Genomic DNA, 17,458 nt, shown 5'->3' on the forward strand with positions numbered 1-17,458 from the left:
AATAAAATGTCAAGTTTGTGAGCTTTTTAATCCAAAAGTTCGTTTGTGGGTTTTTTGTATATTTGGCCCAAATTCAGGGTATAAATTGAACCTTTTTCTAAAATCTCGTGGCACTTTTAACTTTTACTTCAATTTATAAAATTGTATCCATTAAATACTTCAACTTGTAAAAATTATTCCATTGAATACTCAAACTTCTTAAATTATATGAATTAAACACTTATTAAATATTTGAAAAATATGAAAATTATTATTTCAAAGATTATACTAACCACACATTATTAAGTGAAAATTATGATAAGGATGAAGCAATACATGAGTTCATATTTAGGGCATTACATTATATATTAACTTAAAAAACTTTAATAATTAATCTTAACTTATAACTGGTATAGGTTGCAACAATAATGGCATAAGGTGGCCCTTGGTTTCACTGCCTGGGGCGCCATGCCCATCTCCATAATGGTAAAAGAATTGAGCAGTTCTGGCGAGATTTGGACTCGCACTAAGAAAAGGTTCTGAGAAGGGATAATCACCAACCATAGCCTCATTCATCGTCTTCCATGTTTTATGGACTATATCATTGATATGTTGGCGCCCAACTTCTTCTGAAACTCCTCTTTCGTTCATATAACATTGGACTGCCTTCAAATTATCTCCACTCGCCAATTCAAACTGACCATTAAACAAATAACAAAATGGCATCAATTGTCAACAAGTAAGATCATAAGTAAGGTCATATTTCTTACCAATGAAGTTCCCAAATCATTAGTGAGACGAACAATTAAGGAAGAGCAATGCATGATAGTCGGAAGTTTGTCAATGTAGTCCAAGGCCTCCATGGTTATTTTCTCAGCAGTAAGAAAATATGAACAAAATAACAGGAAGAGTGCTCCTATTGAAATAACTGCATTATCTAGATACTCTTCAAATCTTGGTTTGTATCCTTTATGGTACCACTTTGCTTCTGTAAGGTAGGCCTTACAGAGTTTTTCCCACTGCAATTAAAAGGACAAAAAAAAAAAACTACATGTTTGAGTTAAGCTTTATAGGCATTTAAACACAAGCCATCAAAATGTTCTTTAATTCCAAAGCATTATTCTTTAATTCAATTTTACCCCCATTTTTTTCCTAATCAATAAAAACCAACCCTATATGCTAAATAGTTTTCAATTTACCTTTTTTAAAATATTTTTTATCACCTTTCTTGAAAAAAAAAAAAAAAAAAAGCAAAGTGCTACTATTAAACTACACAAGATTGAAAATAAAAATTATACCTTGCCAATTTGCCAACTTCTTTTTGATAAATAGATTTCACCATGTTGAAACCCAATTTAGCAAGTTGAAGCAAAGTAGGATTCATGTGTTGCTCTTGTTCATATGCATCGATAATCCATTTCATCAATGGATTGGCATATCCAAAGCATGCTCTATTTCCCAAAACTTCCAGATGCAGATGTGTTCAGAGCCATCAAACTTTTAGTACTAAAGATCTTGGCCTCATCTATGTTCCTTTCACCTTCAAACCCAAAGAAAGAAGCCTCGTACATACTCAACATTCCGTTCGCATCCTCACAAAGGGATGCCTTGAATTCACCTTTCTCATCTTTGAACCTCTCAAATACATCTACCCAGATAAAATTAAATACAAATGAGAATGTTAGGAAAGTATGTTCACTTGATAACAAAATGGAAAATATGTTCACTTGATAACAATAAAAATTCATATTTTAATTTAACTTCACAAACACTAGTCATAACTTTCATAATATAAAATAAATTTAGAAATTTTTTATGTAAAAGTTTTTGAATTTTTATAATTGATTATTTATAATAATAATATCATTTTCTATCATTTTGTAACTTTTTTAAAAAATAAAGGATATAATGTATTTGTAATAATAAAATTAATTATTTATTAAAGCATAATTTAAAATTTTATTTTATTTAAATATTTTTATCTTTAATATTTTATAGAAAAAATAATTTATATATATTATAATTTTAATTATGAAAATATCATTGTTTAAAGATAGAAAACAGTTGGAAAATATGTCTTTTGTTATAAAAGAAAACTTTGAAAAATAACTTAAAATTATTTTTCAGTTAGAAAACTGACTAATTTGAACACAAAACTCAGTTTTTCAATTTTCTTGGAAAATTGTTCTAAAAAATTACTCCAGCTTTCTACAACTGAACAAACCCTTAGTACCATTTCGTTCGTTTTTGCATTAAATAATTTATATAATGAAAAAAGATTAAAACATAAAACAAATTAACATTATTCAAACAAGCAGAAGGTTTCTAATGGCTATTATTAGCATCACTAGACTTAGGGCCTGTTCGGCAATACTAGTTATTTTAATAGCTATTAGCTATTTATACAACTATTTAGAGTAAAAATGTTCGATAAAAATGCTATTTAATTAGCTTTTGAATATAAAACGACAAAAAGGGACATTTAAATATTAGGAGAAATTCTAACTTATAGATGTTCCCTCAAAAAGGGACAAAAACTCTAAACCTTCCCTCAAAAGCTGTTGTCAAATAGAGCCTTATCAGTGGTCGATGTTTGTTAATCTATTCAATTTTTACCAATTTATAGGAAAGAAAAAGGTTTGTCAGTTCAGTATCCTGTTATCTTTAGACTACAACCAAGATCAGAAAATCCGGTAAGTATATAAATGACAAATAATTGAATTGGTGGTACCTTCGGGTGCATGATACCCATGCTGTCTAAATAACCTAAAACGAAGTGCAGTAGCATAAAGATCATCATCGTATGGCCAACCATTACTAGTATTTGAATAGACAGCATTAAGTGCATCCTTAATCTCCAACTCAAATTGGTACTTCAAGCCTAGCCTTTGAACTTCATCAATGAGCTCAAGCTTGGCTAATGGCTCCATCTCTCCATTAATAAGACTCTTCACTTCATTTTTCAGTTTCTCAACCTGCTTGGTAGGTTTCTCTTCCTGCAAAAATGCAAATATTGTGAATATTCAACATATGAAATGATGAACACCAAAGTGTTAATCACAAAAACATTCAAGTTGTTGTGCTAAATTGTTGAAACAATTTGTTTTGATATTTTGTAAATGATACATTTTGCTCTCAATTATTATATTGTTCTTTATTCAATACAGCCAATTAAAATTTAATGATAATATATCAACTCTTTATCTTTTATCTTTTAACTTTATGCATCGATGATCTGTAGATGTTATTATAAAGCAGAGTACCTTGGCTATAATCTTTAATAAATTATTATTATAAAGCATGTCAATCCATGCAATTTACTTTATAATCTGTAGATGTCAGATCTTCACTTTGGCTGGTTAGCAAGTATGTCAGAATTCAGATATTCATCTGTTATTTACTCAACCTGGAATATTCACTTTGGTTATAATCTGTAGATGTCACATATTCATTTGTTATTTGCTCAACCTGGAATATGTGCAAGTGTCCCCATATTCACTTTGGCTGTAATCTGTAGATGTCAAATCATATGTAGTCCAGTTGATCTTGTAACTTACGAGACGAGTGAGAGGTATCGAGTTTTGAGTCCTCTCACCTTCGAGTTTTTATATAAATATCATTTGGAATGAACAGTCGCACATAGCTGATAGTAAGTAGATATATGATTTATGTATAAGATAATATTTAAATATATTAAACCAAAGGAAGATGAAGTAACATACAGAGTGGTTACTGGGAAGTGACTGAAGAAGATCATAGTCCCAAACAGTAGAATCATAATTTGCAGAGCGCCTACTTGCAGCAAGAGGAAATGACAGAGCAGCTTGTAGAGCCATTGTTGTAACTGCACAAACTCTAGAGAGATATACAAGAAGGAGAGAATAAGAAGAGTCTCTCTTCAATATGCTTAACTCATAAATCAAGAGCTGTTTATATAGAAGGAAAAATAAGCAATTCCTTGCTCAATAAGTAGTTCACAGCTCAGTAGATAAAAAGAGTAAAATATCACAATAACTTGTTTTTATTGGAAATTTCTTGTTGCATACACTAATCTAATAAAAAAAATAAGTTTTAAAGGGTAAAGTACTTTTTAGTCTCTAAATTATTATCAAATTCATTACTTCGTCTATTTATTTTAGAGAACCAATTACATAATTCCTAAATTTAATGTTCGTCCAACTAAATGATCCCTCGGTCCAAAACGAAAATTTTTTTTATTTTTTATTAATCAACAAAATAAAATACAATCAAAAGACAGAAAATAAAATTTCATGATGAAAATAAAAATCTAAAAAGAATTTTTAAAAAATTGAAATAAATTAACTAATTTCAATTTCAATCGAAATTAAACCAGAATTGACAGTTACAAAACTGTTTCAGAAATCGCCTAAAAGCGGTTCGATTTCAGCTCGACTTTTCTTATAATTGGAACCGGCGGTTCTGAAATCGTGATCATGCCTATTGTTGATGATAAAATAAAAATAAAGTGAGGGCATAGGTGAGGGATGATTCAAAGAGATACGATGAGGGAAAGAAAAAGAGTTTGAGAAAAGGAAGAGAGAAATATTATGATTTGTCATTTCACATTTCTACGTAGAAAACCTTAAGAAACATACCATTTCACATTATAATATTTTAATGGAAAAATTAAGGAAAAAAGTCAGGTTCAATGGCCTGATCTATCGTTATCCAATTGGCCAATCTCTAACGCCATATTTGTTACACTTTAAGTATAATGTAATAAAAGATATTTATTTTATATTTGTTGGAAATTTAAAAACTTTGAGCATCTAATCTCATTATTTCTCAGTTTGTATGCTTTTCTCTAACTCTGATCTCACTCTAATTTTATTTACGCACTGCTCTACTTTGGTTGGCCTGACCATGATTCATTTCACTCTTTGATGGAGATATGGTCCTAATAAAGATCCTTCCTTCTCTCCCACGCAGAGCTTTTAGATTTTAGAGAGATAGGTGGAAGTGATAGTGGTTTTGCATTGTTGGCAGGGGAGGAAAGGGAACGTTTACGTGTAAAAAATTTTAATATAAATAAAGGCACTTGTCAATCACATATCATTCTGGTAGCTGGGATTTCATTAATTCGGCAAAAGGATTTTACAGTTACAAGAATAGAAATTTAGGAATTTTTACGTTACAGATTGATGTGATAGAGTTATAGTTAAGGAATGATGGGTACAAATAAGCTATTATTAAAAGTTAAAATTTATAAAAATTATTATTTTAAAAGTCATATAAAATTATATATTATAAGCGTTACTTCAGTCACAGTCTTCACACATTAAAAACATCACAGCACCATTAACAAATAACCATCACAGCCAAGTACACTTAGCCAAAACCTACAGTTAGTTACGAAAGATAGATCACATATACTTTTGTGTAAAACAGTTCTAGAACAAGATGAAGAAAATAACAGTTCAGAGCAGAGGTTGAGAATTAAAAACTCTGCTGCTTTCTTTTCATTCTTTCTACTTTTCGGTTCTCCATGATTGAGATTGTCCATTGTTTTCTCAAGCTTGCTTTATCCTGTTCATGGTATCAGAGCAGGTAAATTGACTTGTCCTTGGATTTCTACAATTCAAGAGCAATTTTTTTTTAGATCTGGTTGAACATCAATATGATGACTCCAGAAGATGTGGCAAGGCTTATCGCTGCAGTTACTAGCAAGAATCATGATTGTGATCCTTTACACGTAAACAACTCAGAATCTCCCGGATTCCGGTTGGTGAACTCTCCATTAAAAGGACCAGAGAACTATCTTTCGTGGAACAGATCAGTAATGGTAGCTCTCAGGCAAAGAACAAGCTAGGGTTCATTAATGGAACCATAGCTCAACCTGATCCACAGTCAGAGGAGTTCGAGAGATGGTTACAAGCAGACAGCATGGTAGCCTCGTGGATAATTAACGCTGTGTCCAAAGAAATATCAGATGCATTTGTATTTTGCAAAACTGCAAAAATACTTTGGGATGAGCTAAAACAGAGATATGGAGAGTGTAATGGCCCGATGATATATAAGATTGAGAGAGAAATTGCAAGTTACAAGCAAGGAAACGAGTCCGTAACAAGTTTTTATACAAATCTCAAAAGGAAATGGGATGAATTACTGTGTTTGGCACCTCTGCCTACATGTTGTGGCCAAACAAATGCAATTACAGAGTATGACAACAATCGAAGGCTAATGCAGTTTCTAATGGGACTAGGTGATGAACATGACAATGTAAAGAATCAGATCCTTTTAATGGATATGTTTCCTTCAATTAATAAAGCTTACTCCATGATTTTGAGTGTTGAGAAACAAAGAGAGGTAAAAACATTGAATGTGGAATCCAGTGAAAATTCAACAGTACTATTGGCTAGAAGGAACTATAACGGAAATTACAACAACTTAGGCGCAACTGGTAACAGGAGACCATACTACAACCAAAAAGAAGATAAGAGAGACAAGTATTGTTCCAAATGCAAAATAAATGGTCACACCATAGACAACTGCTTCAAAATCCATGGATATCCGAACTGGTTTATTGAATTACAAAAGAAAAAAGGAGCCAACATGACTGGAATAAAAACGGTGAATGCAGTTCATATGGATGATACTCCTTTGCAGCAGCAGCAGCCCACACCTCTGCAGCAGCAAACTGATTATCAGATGGAACCAATTAATGCCGACATCAGGAGTGTTCACTTTGCAGGTACCTTACTCAATTCTGTCATTCATAGCATTGATTTTAACTGCAAAAGTAAATGGATAATAGACTCAGGTGCAACAGACCACATCACTGCCAATCTATCATTCTTTGATATTGTACATAAACTGAACCCTCCCAAAACCATTAGACTACCTGACAACTCTACCAGACAAGTTACTCACATTGGAAACATCAAACTGAACAATAGAATTACTCTGTACAATGTATTGTATGTTCCCTCTTTCAGCTGTAACCTCATCTCAGTCAACTTACTCACCAAAACATGTCATCTGTCCGTGCACTCATTTCCTGACTATTGCTTATTCCAGGATTTATAGACTGAGGAATTACTGGCAGTGGGAAAAGTGTATGAAGACCTATACTACATGACAAAAGACTCTTTCATTCCAAATAAGAACCAAAACATGACAGCTCAATGTAATAGCCACAATAAACATCTAGCAATGTTGTGGCACGCTAGATTAGGCCATATCTCTAATAAGAGATTGAAAAATGTGAGTGATGTACATGACTGTGATTTTGTGGATATGGCATGTCCTGTTTGTCCTATTGCTAAACAAACCAGATTACCTTTTTCCATTAGCCAAATTTCCACCTTAAAGCCTTTTGAGATTGTGCATATAGATTTATGGGGACCATATAGAGTTAAATCTGTTACAAACGCAGTGTATATGTTGACCTTGGTGGATGATTACAGCAGATATTGCTGGACCTACATGCTAACAATAAAGATTCAAGTACCATATGCCTTAAAATCCTTTTACCAACTAATTTTTACCCAATTTCAACAACATATCAAGATCTTCAGATCTGATAATGGCTCAGAATTCACAAATTCTAAATGTCAGAAGTTTTTTCTTGACAAAGGCATTATTCACCAAAGAACTTGTGTGTATACCCATCAGCAGAATGGAGTAGTGGAAAGGAAACACAGAACCTTAATGAATATTGCTAGAGCTATATTTCACCAAGCCAAATTCCCAACCCATTTCTGGTCTGAAACCTTGTTATCTGCCACCTACATATCCAATAGAGTCCCTTCTGAAAATCTTGAATGGAAAACACCCTATGAAAAATTATATCATAAACCACCCGATTATTCTCACTTTAGAGTAATTGGCTGTTTATGTTACTCAACCAATACCCTGCCACACAAACTGAAGTTTGAGCCCTGAGCACATCCTTGTGTCTTCCTTGGTTATTCTCAACAACATAAAGGGTATAAATTGTACAATCTCAGTACCCAAACCTTATTCCATTCCAGAGATGTGATTTTTATTGAAACCACCTTCCCTTTTCATCACAAAACACCTGAAACCATAACGAATTTCACACTGCCAGTTTGTATTTCTGATGCATATCTATCTCCAATTTCATTTCCTACAACAACACTTGATGTTTCTCCACACAACTCACTCCAACACACTTCACAAATCACAGAAAATGTTCCAGATCCGCCATCTTCAGATTCTACAACATCTATTCTGTCCCCACAAGACCCATCACAGCCAAATCAACAAATCAACCCAGCCAATACGCACCCCAACATTCCCGACTCATTATCAACAAATCAAACTCAAGCTCCTGTTTTAAGAAGAAGCATAAGGACCAAACATACACCAACCTGGCTACAAGACTTTGTGGTTTCTCACCTCTCCTCCCATCAAACACCAGCTTCCATTTATTTCACACCCTCACATCAAACTTTTGTTGCACATGTTTCTAAAATCAAGGAACCTAGCAGCTATAATCAAGCTAAAAATGATAAAAATTGGGTAGATGCCATGCATATAGAGTTAACTGCTCTTGAAAACAATAATACATGGACACTAACTGATTTACCACCTCATGTAAAACCTGTGGGATGTAAGTGGATATACAGGATAAAGTATAAATCAGATGGAAGCATTGACAGATACAAGGCCCGACTTGTGGCGAAGGGTTACAACCAACTGCTGGGTCTCGATTATAACCAGACCTTCTCTCCTGTGGCCAAGTTAGTAACTGTAAGAGTATTCTTAACTGTGGCAGCAACTAAAACCTGGCCTGTTCACCAACTGGATATCAACAATGCCTACTTGCATGGATCCATTGATGAAACTATTTATATGCAAGTACCTCCAGGTTATAACAAAGCTCACAAAGGTCAAGTATGCAAATTATAGAGGTCTCTCTATGGATTGAAGCAAGCAGGGAGACAATGGAATAAGGAACTTTCTGCCAGCTTACTTTCTCAAGGTTTCCAACAGTCCATGTTTGATAACTGCCTGTTCACAAAGGGCAAAGGAGAATTTTTTTCTTGCTATTCTGGTCTATGTTGATGATTGCATTATAATAGGACCATCCGAAAAGCTCATTCAGGGCCTCAAAGACTATCTTCACCATAAATTTACTATAAAAGACTTGGGATACGCGAAATATTTTCTTGGCATTGAAATTGCCAGATCACATGAAGGCATTCTTCTCACTCAACACAAGTTCATCACAGATATTATCACAGATTCTGGATTGCAGAATGCAAAACCAAGCCCTAGTCCTTTCATTCAAGGACTGAAGCTCAGTTCCGACTTGGGATCCCTCTTCAAACTCCAGATGTTTTTCAAAGACTTGTTGGTAGACTTCTCTATTTATCACTAACCAGACCTGATATTAGCTTCACTGTCCAGCAGCTAAGTCAGTTCATGCAAACACCTGCTCCACAACACCTTAAGGCTGCCTTACAAGTAATCAAGTATTTGAAGGGCACCAGTTATAGGGGTCTATTCCTGCCATCCCAAAATGACATGAAGTTAAGGGCCTTTTCTGATGCAGACTGGGCGTCATGTACTGATACCAGAAAATCTACCACCGGCTACTGTATTTTCCTAGGCACTGCTTTAGTGTCCTAGAAATCAAAGAAACAGCCCACCGTAAGCAGATCTTCTGCAGAATCTGAATACCGATCCATGGCAACAACAGTTTGTGAGATCAAATGGCTGCATTCTCTTCTTTCTGACTTTCACGTTGAAATTCCAAAACCAATACCTCTTCACTGTGACAACAAAGCGGCAATTCATATCGCTGCCAACCCAGTTTTTCATGAAAGGACTAAACACATTGACATTGATTGTCATGTTGTCAGATCCCATGTTCTTTTCGGCTTCATTAGCACTCCTTACCTACCTTCAACAATGCAACTAGCGGATTTTTTCACTAAACCTCTCTCCACAACCATATTCCAGTCTTTTTCTTCCAAGCTTGGGTTGGTTGACTTCTCCCCAACGCCAGCTTGAGGAGGGGGTATAAGCGTTACTTCAGTCACAGCCTTCACACATTAAAAACATCACAGCACCATTAACAAATAACCATCACAGCCAAGTACACTTAGCCAAAACCTACAGTTAGTTACGAAAGATAGATCATATATACTTTTGTGTAAAACAGTTCTAGAACAAGATGAAGAAAATAACAATTCAGAGCAGAGGTTGAGAATTAAAAACTCTGCTGCTTTCTTTTCATTCTTTCTACTTTTCGGTTCTCCATGATTGAGATTGTCCATTGTTTTCTCAAGCTTGCCTTATCCTGTTCATATATCAACTTGATATTTTGCGGATAAGAGTTAAAACCTCTAAAAATAATTGATATTGGTATCAAAAGGTATATAATATTATCAAAATTTACAAGTTCAAGTGTTAATAGGTTATCCACAAAATTCAGGGTATCACAAAAATTAAAATTATAATATTAAGAGGTGAATTTACGTATTGAGCAAAATAAAAAACTAGGTTGAACGTCATATAAGTGACATTAATGCTAATTGTGAAACTTATATGGATGACACTCGTTAGGATTCAATATAATTGTGGGTCAGAAACTAAAGGTCCTTGTCAAGGGGAAAGTTGATTTTGAGCAAGATATTCAAAAATATCAAATAGTGTTATTTTGGAAGTATTTACAAAAATTGGTTAGTCCCATTTGTTAAAATGTTTTCATTCTTACTTCATTGAGAAAATGAAAATCCTTAAGAAACCACTATATATTGGGAGTGGCAGTTTCTTGACCATATAAAAAAGAAACATATATTTTTTATATTGGAAAATAAAAATTAAAAATGCTTTAATAATTTGCTTAAGAAACCACCAAACTATTAATAATTTGCTTTAAGACTATGTTTGGTATGTTGTAATCAACTATGTAGTGGAATTATATTACATAATTGATTATATTCGTTTGGTTAGATTTTTTTCTTTAACCTTGTAATGTAATTGAAATTACATATAATCTTTGTTACTTTAATTAATGTAATATTTATTACATAAAAAATCTATGTAAAGTTCATCACATTCGTCAAAATCTAATCTCTATTCTCAACTACGATAATCATTCCACTACTCCACCACAACCACCACCACCACTAACCACCACTCTATGCCACCTACCACTGTAACCATCACCGTCACTCTACTACTACCATCACCGCAACCATCACTGCAACCACCACTATCGCCACCTACCATCATAATCACCACCACCACCACCACTCTACTACCACCACATCATTATGAATTATTATTTTGTAGTTATACGAATAGAAAGAATGAAACGAAAAATCACTAAAAAGATAAAATGCCATAATTTTATATTGTAATTTAATTTATTCAACGAAAATATATAAAATTGTGTAATAAAAATTAATTTTCAATGATTTTAATTTTTTTTGACATTATATTTTTTTAGTTTATTTTTTTAATTTTCTATTCCAAATAGTTTATAGGTCTAAATAGTCTACAATAGTTTGATATATTGAACAACTTTTGGTTCAAATATTTCTTTTATTATTAATAATAATGTGGTGGTAGTGATGGTGGTTGAGTGTAGTTGTGGTGGTGGTGGAAGTGGAGTGATGGTGATAGCGGTGGCGGTGTGCTAATTACATTATATATTTACAAATAAAAATAAAAAAGGAATGGTGATTACATTCCATAAATTTTTTAAACTACATTACTAAACAAAGTACTAGAATCTTAATTACATTCCATTCCATTACATTTTTCATTGTATTATATCTTTGATTACATGACATTGCATTATATCAAACCAAACCTAGTCTAAAAGGCTAGAGGAGGAAGCTATTAGAATGAGGCATCAACATACAACAATAAGATAGGTATATCAAATCCCTTTTGAGTATATGTGCATATATCCACATAGGCCAATAACTGAAACACGTTAAAAAATGTCTTTTTGTCATTTGATAGTTCATTTGCTTTTTTCTGAATTTGTATGTGCATGAAAAATTTCAACATTATTTTCTTTGATCTGTTTTAAAGTTAAGTTCAAACTTGTGGTAAAGCAATATGAAAATAGCTTACAAGTAACATATTTGACTCTTAAATATTTGATGGGCCGCTTGTTTTATCTTAGAAAGAAGATTCAAAATACCCCCTGAACTTATACTCAATATACAATTTTCCCATATTTCACCTATTTTTACAAAAATCTCACCACCTTAGACATAAACTGACAAATTGCTCCTTTCATTGCTTGACTAGTCCGCATGTGCTACACACGATCAATGTAAAAATAAATATTAATTTTTTGTTTTTTATTATTAACTTGATTAAGGGATACAGGGAGAGAGGGGGAGTGTACAGTCTATAAATCCCAAAATCCCTCAAATTGGTTATCAGTCCTATACAGCAAAAACGAAGAGAGAAGGAAGTCTTGTACAACAAAATCAATGAAGAAATGGGACATTTTAGGAAGGTTAAACCTATAAAAATACCATGAACTTTGCGACTTATTATAAGATCACCATAATTTGACCTTTGTACCTCAGGCACCCTAGTTTACAAATTTAGATATATTATCACCCTATTTTCAAATACCCATCACTTTCTCACAGCCAAAGCCATAAAAAAAAGTAATAAGATAATTATAACCAACTTGTAGGTAAAGAGTAATCCGGTGAACAACATTAGTGGCTACGCAAAAGCTGATTTGATGCTTCCAAATGACATATTGAATGATTATTTTCAAGGTCATTTCAGGAGTATAAATTAGAGCTGACGTGAATTCATCAAACCAAATTTATTTCCTTTGATTTCTTTACATAAAATAGTAAAAATTTGTTCAGCACATGGTAAAATAAAAAATGAAGGAATTTACTAATAATGAGACTAATTTATTAATTATGATAATTCATAATACAACTAAAATACTAAAAATTGTATATAAAATCATATGTATTTTACTTGTTATTCAGTATTGGAATCGTCTATTCCAATTTCATTCCAAAAATGTTTTAGAATTTAAAAATACAATCCATTCAATTCCAAAATTTTTTTTCCGAAATGAAAATTTTTATTTCATTTAGTTCTGTTAGTAGTACGGTTGTGAGACTAATAATGTTATTTGATAGTGAATACTGAACAACACCGAATATCCAACATGTTCATAAGATGAATATTATTTAGATATGCGAATGCTGAGATGGATGATGTGTGGTTACATAAAGTTCGACAAGAGTGATTGCATTAGACAATAGGTGCATGTAACGGAAATTAAACAATAAGAGTTTGTTTTCAAACAAGACTATTTTTAATCATTTATTGGGGAAGAAAAGGATAAAGTAATAATTAAAAAAAATATTGTTTGATTGGCTTGGTGTATGGGTGGTCCCATACATCAAGCATAGGCAAGTGTTATTCCTTAGAAATACTACTGAAATTGGCTGAATTTTCGGTCCGGTGGGTGGTCCCATACATCAAGCATATGCAAGTGTTATTCCTTAGAAATACTACTGAAATTGGCAGAATTTTCGATCCGGTTAAAAGTTGAAAAAAAATTCGAAAAAAAAATTTTTCACATATTTGACATACAATCCAAAATATGAATAGATAGTTTTTCTGTTTAGACGCTAATTTAGAGTAAAAAAATGCAATATTATATATATAACCTTGATTCTCACATTGAATCTCTAAGGAAAAAAACCCTAGACACAATTAACCCTTCTCTAAAAGTAGTCTTTCGATATCTTAGAAGCTATTATTGATGTATCATTATTTTTGTTTTATTACTTTTTTTTTAAAATGTAAATGTTTATCTATTAGAAGAATCAAAATTCAGAATATCACAAATAATACTTAGAGGGATAGGATCTCAATCCAAATAATCAAACATAAAAACAGCCGCTCGAGTTAGAAAGTGAACACATTGATTGGCTAATTTTTTGACAAAACGAACAACTAACTGAGTGAACTCATTTATAAGAGGTCGACAGTCAAGAATCAAAATACCCAAATAAGAATTATCCAACACAGGTTGTTGGCTAGCATGTGTTACCATTAAACAATCACATTCCAATTCCACTCGCATAAGCCATCCTTTGTCCTTTAGCCAACTTAGAGCTTCTCTTACACCAATAAGCTCTGCCATAGTTGGGCCTGCCATATTAGAAACGGGAGAACACTTTCCACCAATACACTTACCCATATCATCACGCAAAATCCATTCCAAACCTGCCTTTCTCGTGTTTGCATCCCAAGCAGCGTCAACTTTGAGTTTAAAATTGCCAACTGCAAGAAGTTGCCATTTGGTTATATATACATTCCGAGCTTACTGACGTAAACCCATTTTTACAGCCAACCACTCCTGCTGCGCCAAGCTAACTCGTCTCTATATGCCAGCTGCAAACTCCTTTATGAGCCCAAATATTTTAATTTCTATTATACCATAATTCCCATGCAATTAGAACGCAAGTATTCACGTATTCCTGAGGACATCTGGCTAAGAGTTCCACAACCCAGCTTTTCACTGATAAAGGCCCACTCCACCACCCAACCTCAGAGTTTCGCCATACTGCTTCCGCCACCAAGCATTGCCAAATTACGTGCAGCTCAGTCTCCTCATGGTAACCACATAAAGGGCATATTGCACCAACAGGGAAATAGAGTCGACAGATAATTACGGTTCTTATTCAAAAGGGAGCTGATAATTTATGTTAAAGTTGTATATAGATAAAGTTCTATTTTTGGTTGAGTTTTGTATATAGATAGAGTCCTTCTGTAAACAAACTCTACTGTATATATCTCTAACCTTACACAGTAATGCAGAACCTTAAAACCTCAATATTATTCTTTATGGTATCAAAGCCTAACTCTCTAATGAGAATCAGTTTTTTTTTTTCTATCTTCTTCTTTCCTTTTGCTTCTACAACAGACTTTCATCATGTCAGAATCACCTAGAACACCATCTATTGTGCACTTCTTCGCACCTGGTGCTGCCAAAGTTGTTCCTCCATTACATCAAATTATCAGCTTTAATGCAGCCTCACAACTGCCAATCAAACTTTCTGGTAGTACAAATTTCTCCATATGGAAGGCACAAGTACTAACTCTCATGTGTGGATATGACCTGCTTCACCTTCTTGATGGTTCTATTTCACCACCATCTCAAACTGATGCTGATTTTAAGGTCTGGTTTGGACAAGACAATCTTATACGTAATGCTTTAAGAGCACCTGTAGAACCCACAATAGCACTGGCTGTTGCTTCATCCTTGACCTCGAAGCAGGCTTGGGATCATATACATACCACATATGCTAACAAATCTCAGACTCGTATCTTTACTCTTCGAGACATTTTGTCCAAAATCACTAAAGACAACAAATCAATCACTGATTACTTGAGAGAGATACACTCCATTTCGGATGAGTTAGGTGCGGCTGGTTCTCCGATTGATGCATCTGAGCTTACTGTCAAAGTACTCAGTGGACTGGGGCCGGACTATAAAGAAATATGTGCTGCGATTTGTGCCAGAGACACTTCTATCAGTTTTAAAGAGATGCAAGACAAGCTTGCTGATCATGAACTTTTCCTCAAACATGAGGAAGCAAAAAAACCAGCAGCTCCTATTAAGGTTCAGATCGCAAAATCACCTAATTCCAGCTCAAATGCATCCAGATCACGTTCCAACCGTCGTGGGAATAATTCATCAGGCTCAAGAACCTCTACTGGACAGTTCCGTTCTCAATATTATGGCAATTTCAAACCATTCAACAATAATAATCATCGAGTTTTCCAAGGACCACAATAACAATCGCCAGGTTAGAGGCCTTCTAATCGGTCCAGAACTCAGTGTCAGTTATGTGGGCGTTACGAACATATAGCATCTGACTGCTGTTCCCGTTCACACAATCATTTTGAAGCCAAAGCCATGTTTGCTGCAAATAACAGTCATGATTATAATCCATGGGTGGTAGACAGTGGAGCTAATCAACATGTCACGGATAATCCCATGAATCCTGCGCCTCCGCATGAATATACAGGCTCATAATGTATCACTATGGGCAATGGTAACAGTATTCCTATCACCCATACAGGTTCTGTTTCTCTTTCTACACCCATCGCAATTTTTCTTTATCTAATGTTCTTTGTGCTCCTGACATTAAAAAGAAATTAATTTATGTTTCAAAGTTTACTAAGCAAACAAATACATCAATTGAATTCTTTCCCCATTATTTTCTTGTGAAGGATTTGAGCACGGGGGCACCTCTAGTTCGCGGGATGAATAAAGATGATCTGTATGTGTGGCCGTTTCAACATTTCAAGTCTGTCAAGTTGTTTATCAATTTTGTTGCGTCACTACCAAGTCTCGAGGTCTGGCACCATTGTCTAGGTCACCCCAATGTCCGTACTCTTAAGTTAGTGATACATTCTTATTCATTGCCTTGTGTTAAGTTCAATATGTTCTCTTCATGTAATTCATGTCTCTGTAATAAGAGTACCAGACTTCCATTTTCGCATAATACGTTAACAAGCACAAAACCATTAGAACTTATTTGTACCGATGTTTGGGGCCCCTCTTCAATAGAATCAATTGATAAAAAGAGGATTTATGTCATTTTTATTGATCATTATTCGAAATACATGTGGATTTTTCCTATTACCAAAAAAGTGAAGTTGCATCCATATTTTCCACCTTCAAATCAACTGTTGAAAATTTCTTTGAGGTCAAAATAAAGACTGTTTATTTTGGTGGAGGGGGTGAATACTTAGGTCTTAAAAGTTTTCTTTCTTCCACTGGAATTCAACACATGTCACCACCATACACACCTCAACGTGTAGCTCAGGCTGCAAGAAAACATCATCACATAGTTGAAACTGCCCAAACCTTATTACATCAAGCATCTCTTCCATACAAATTTTGGTTTTTGCGTGTGCAACAGCTGTGTTTCTAATAAATCGTCTACCTTCGGCAACCTTTGCTTCTCACTCACCATATCAAATTCTTTTTAATTGTGATCCTCTTTCTCTCAAATACGTACATTTGGGACTCTGTGCTACCCTTGGCTCAAACCATACACTAGTCATAAACTTGAACCGAGATCGCGTCCATGTGTCTATCTAGGTTTTTCATCCCAATATCATTGCCATCAATGTTTTGATCCTTTAGCATCAAAATTATTTCTTGCTTGGGATGTGATTTTTTTGGAACACATTTTTCCATATCCGACCATATTCAAAGATATTGAGTCCCCCATAGATGCTACTACTTGGTACTCTCAAAATCATGTTAATAATGAGCAAAATTCTAGTTTAAAATCTGACCTCACGTTGAATGAGTATATACCCGTGCCACTTTCTATTAACAGGTCAGCAGCTCCTTGTCAAGTGGCCACACCTACATCTTCATCTGCTTCACCTGTTGTACACATGGGTTCTTCAGATTCCTCTCCATCTCAAGGTACTACTTCTTACTCACCTTCTG

The 17,458-nt window shown here is 34.1% G+C and overlaps 1 protein-coding gene and 1 pseudogene across 1 annotated transcript; one reads left to right on the forward strand and one right to left on the reverse strand.

Annotated features, from left to right (window-relative positions):
* Positions 1–375: 375 nt before the first annotated feature.
* LOC149497512 (beta-bisabolene synthase-like) lies at positions 376–3,815 on the reverse strand (annotated as a pseudogene).
* Positions 3,816–5,620: 1,805 nt separating this feature from the next.
* On the forward strand, positions 5,621–9,346 carry LOC149497513 (uncharacterized). Its single transcript, XM_089719198.1, has 5 exons — positions 5,621–5,692; positions 5,773–6,912; positions 7,027–7,376; positions 7,974–8,859; positions 8,948–9,346. The coding sequence occupies exons 1-5, from the start codon at positions 5,621–5,623 to the stop codon at positions 9,344–9,346; spliced, it is 2,847 nt and encodes a 948-aa protein (XP_089575324.1).
* Positions 9,347–17,458: the final 8,112 nt, after the last annotated feature.

The sequence above is a fragment of the Jatropha curcas genome, chromosome 3, assembly GCF_041381405.1.
Source record: "Jatropha curcas cultivar XTBG-Jc1 chromosome 3, XTBG_Jcur_1.0, whole genome shotgun sequence".
In the NCBI taxonomy this organism is placed as follows: domain Eukaryota; kingdom Viridiplantae; phylum Streptophyta; class Magnoliopsida; order Malpighiales; family Euphorbiaceae; genus Jatropha; species Jatropha curcas.

Bases quoted from the DNA above. Each gene is read 5' to 3' on its own strand.
- LOC149497513 (XM_089719198.1), top strand. From the start codon at position 5,621: ATGACTCCAGAAGATGTGGCAAGGCTTATCGCTGCAGTTACTAGCAAG. The intron at 5,693-5,772 runs GTAAACAACTCA...TTCGTGGAACAG, and splicing joins ATGATTGTGATCCTTTACAC to ATCAGTAATGGTAGCTCTCA. The intron at 6,913-7,026 runs GTATTGTATGTT...CAGGATTTATAG, and splicing joins ATAGAATTACTCTGTACAAT to ACTGAGGAATTACTGGCAGT.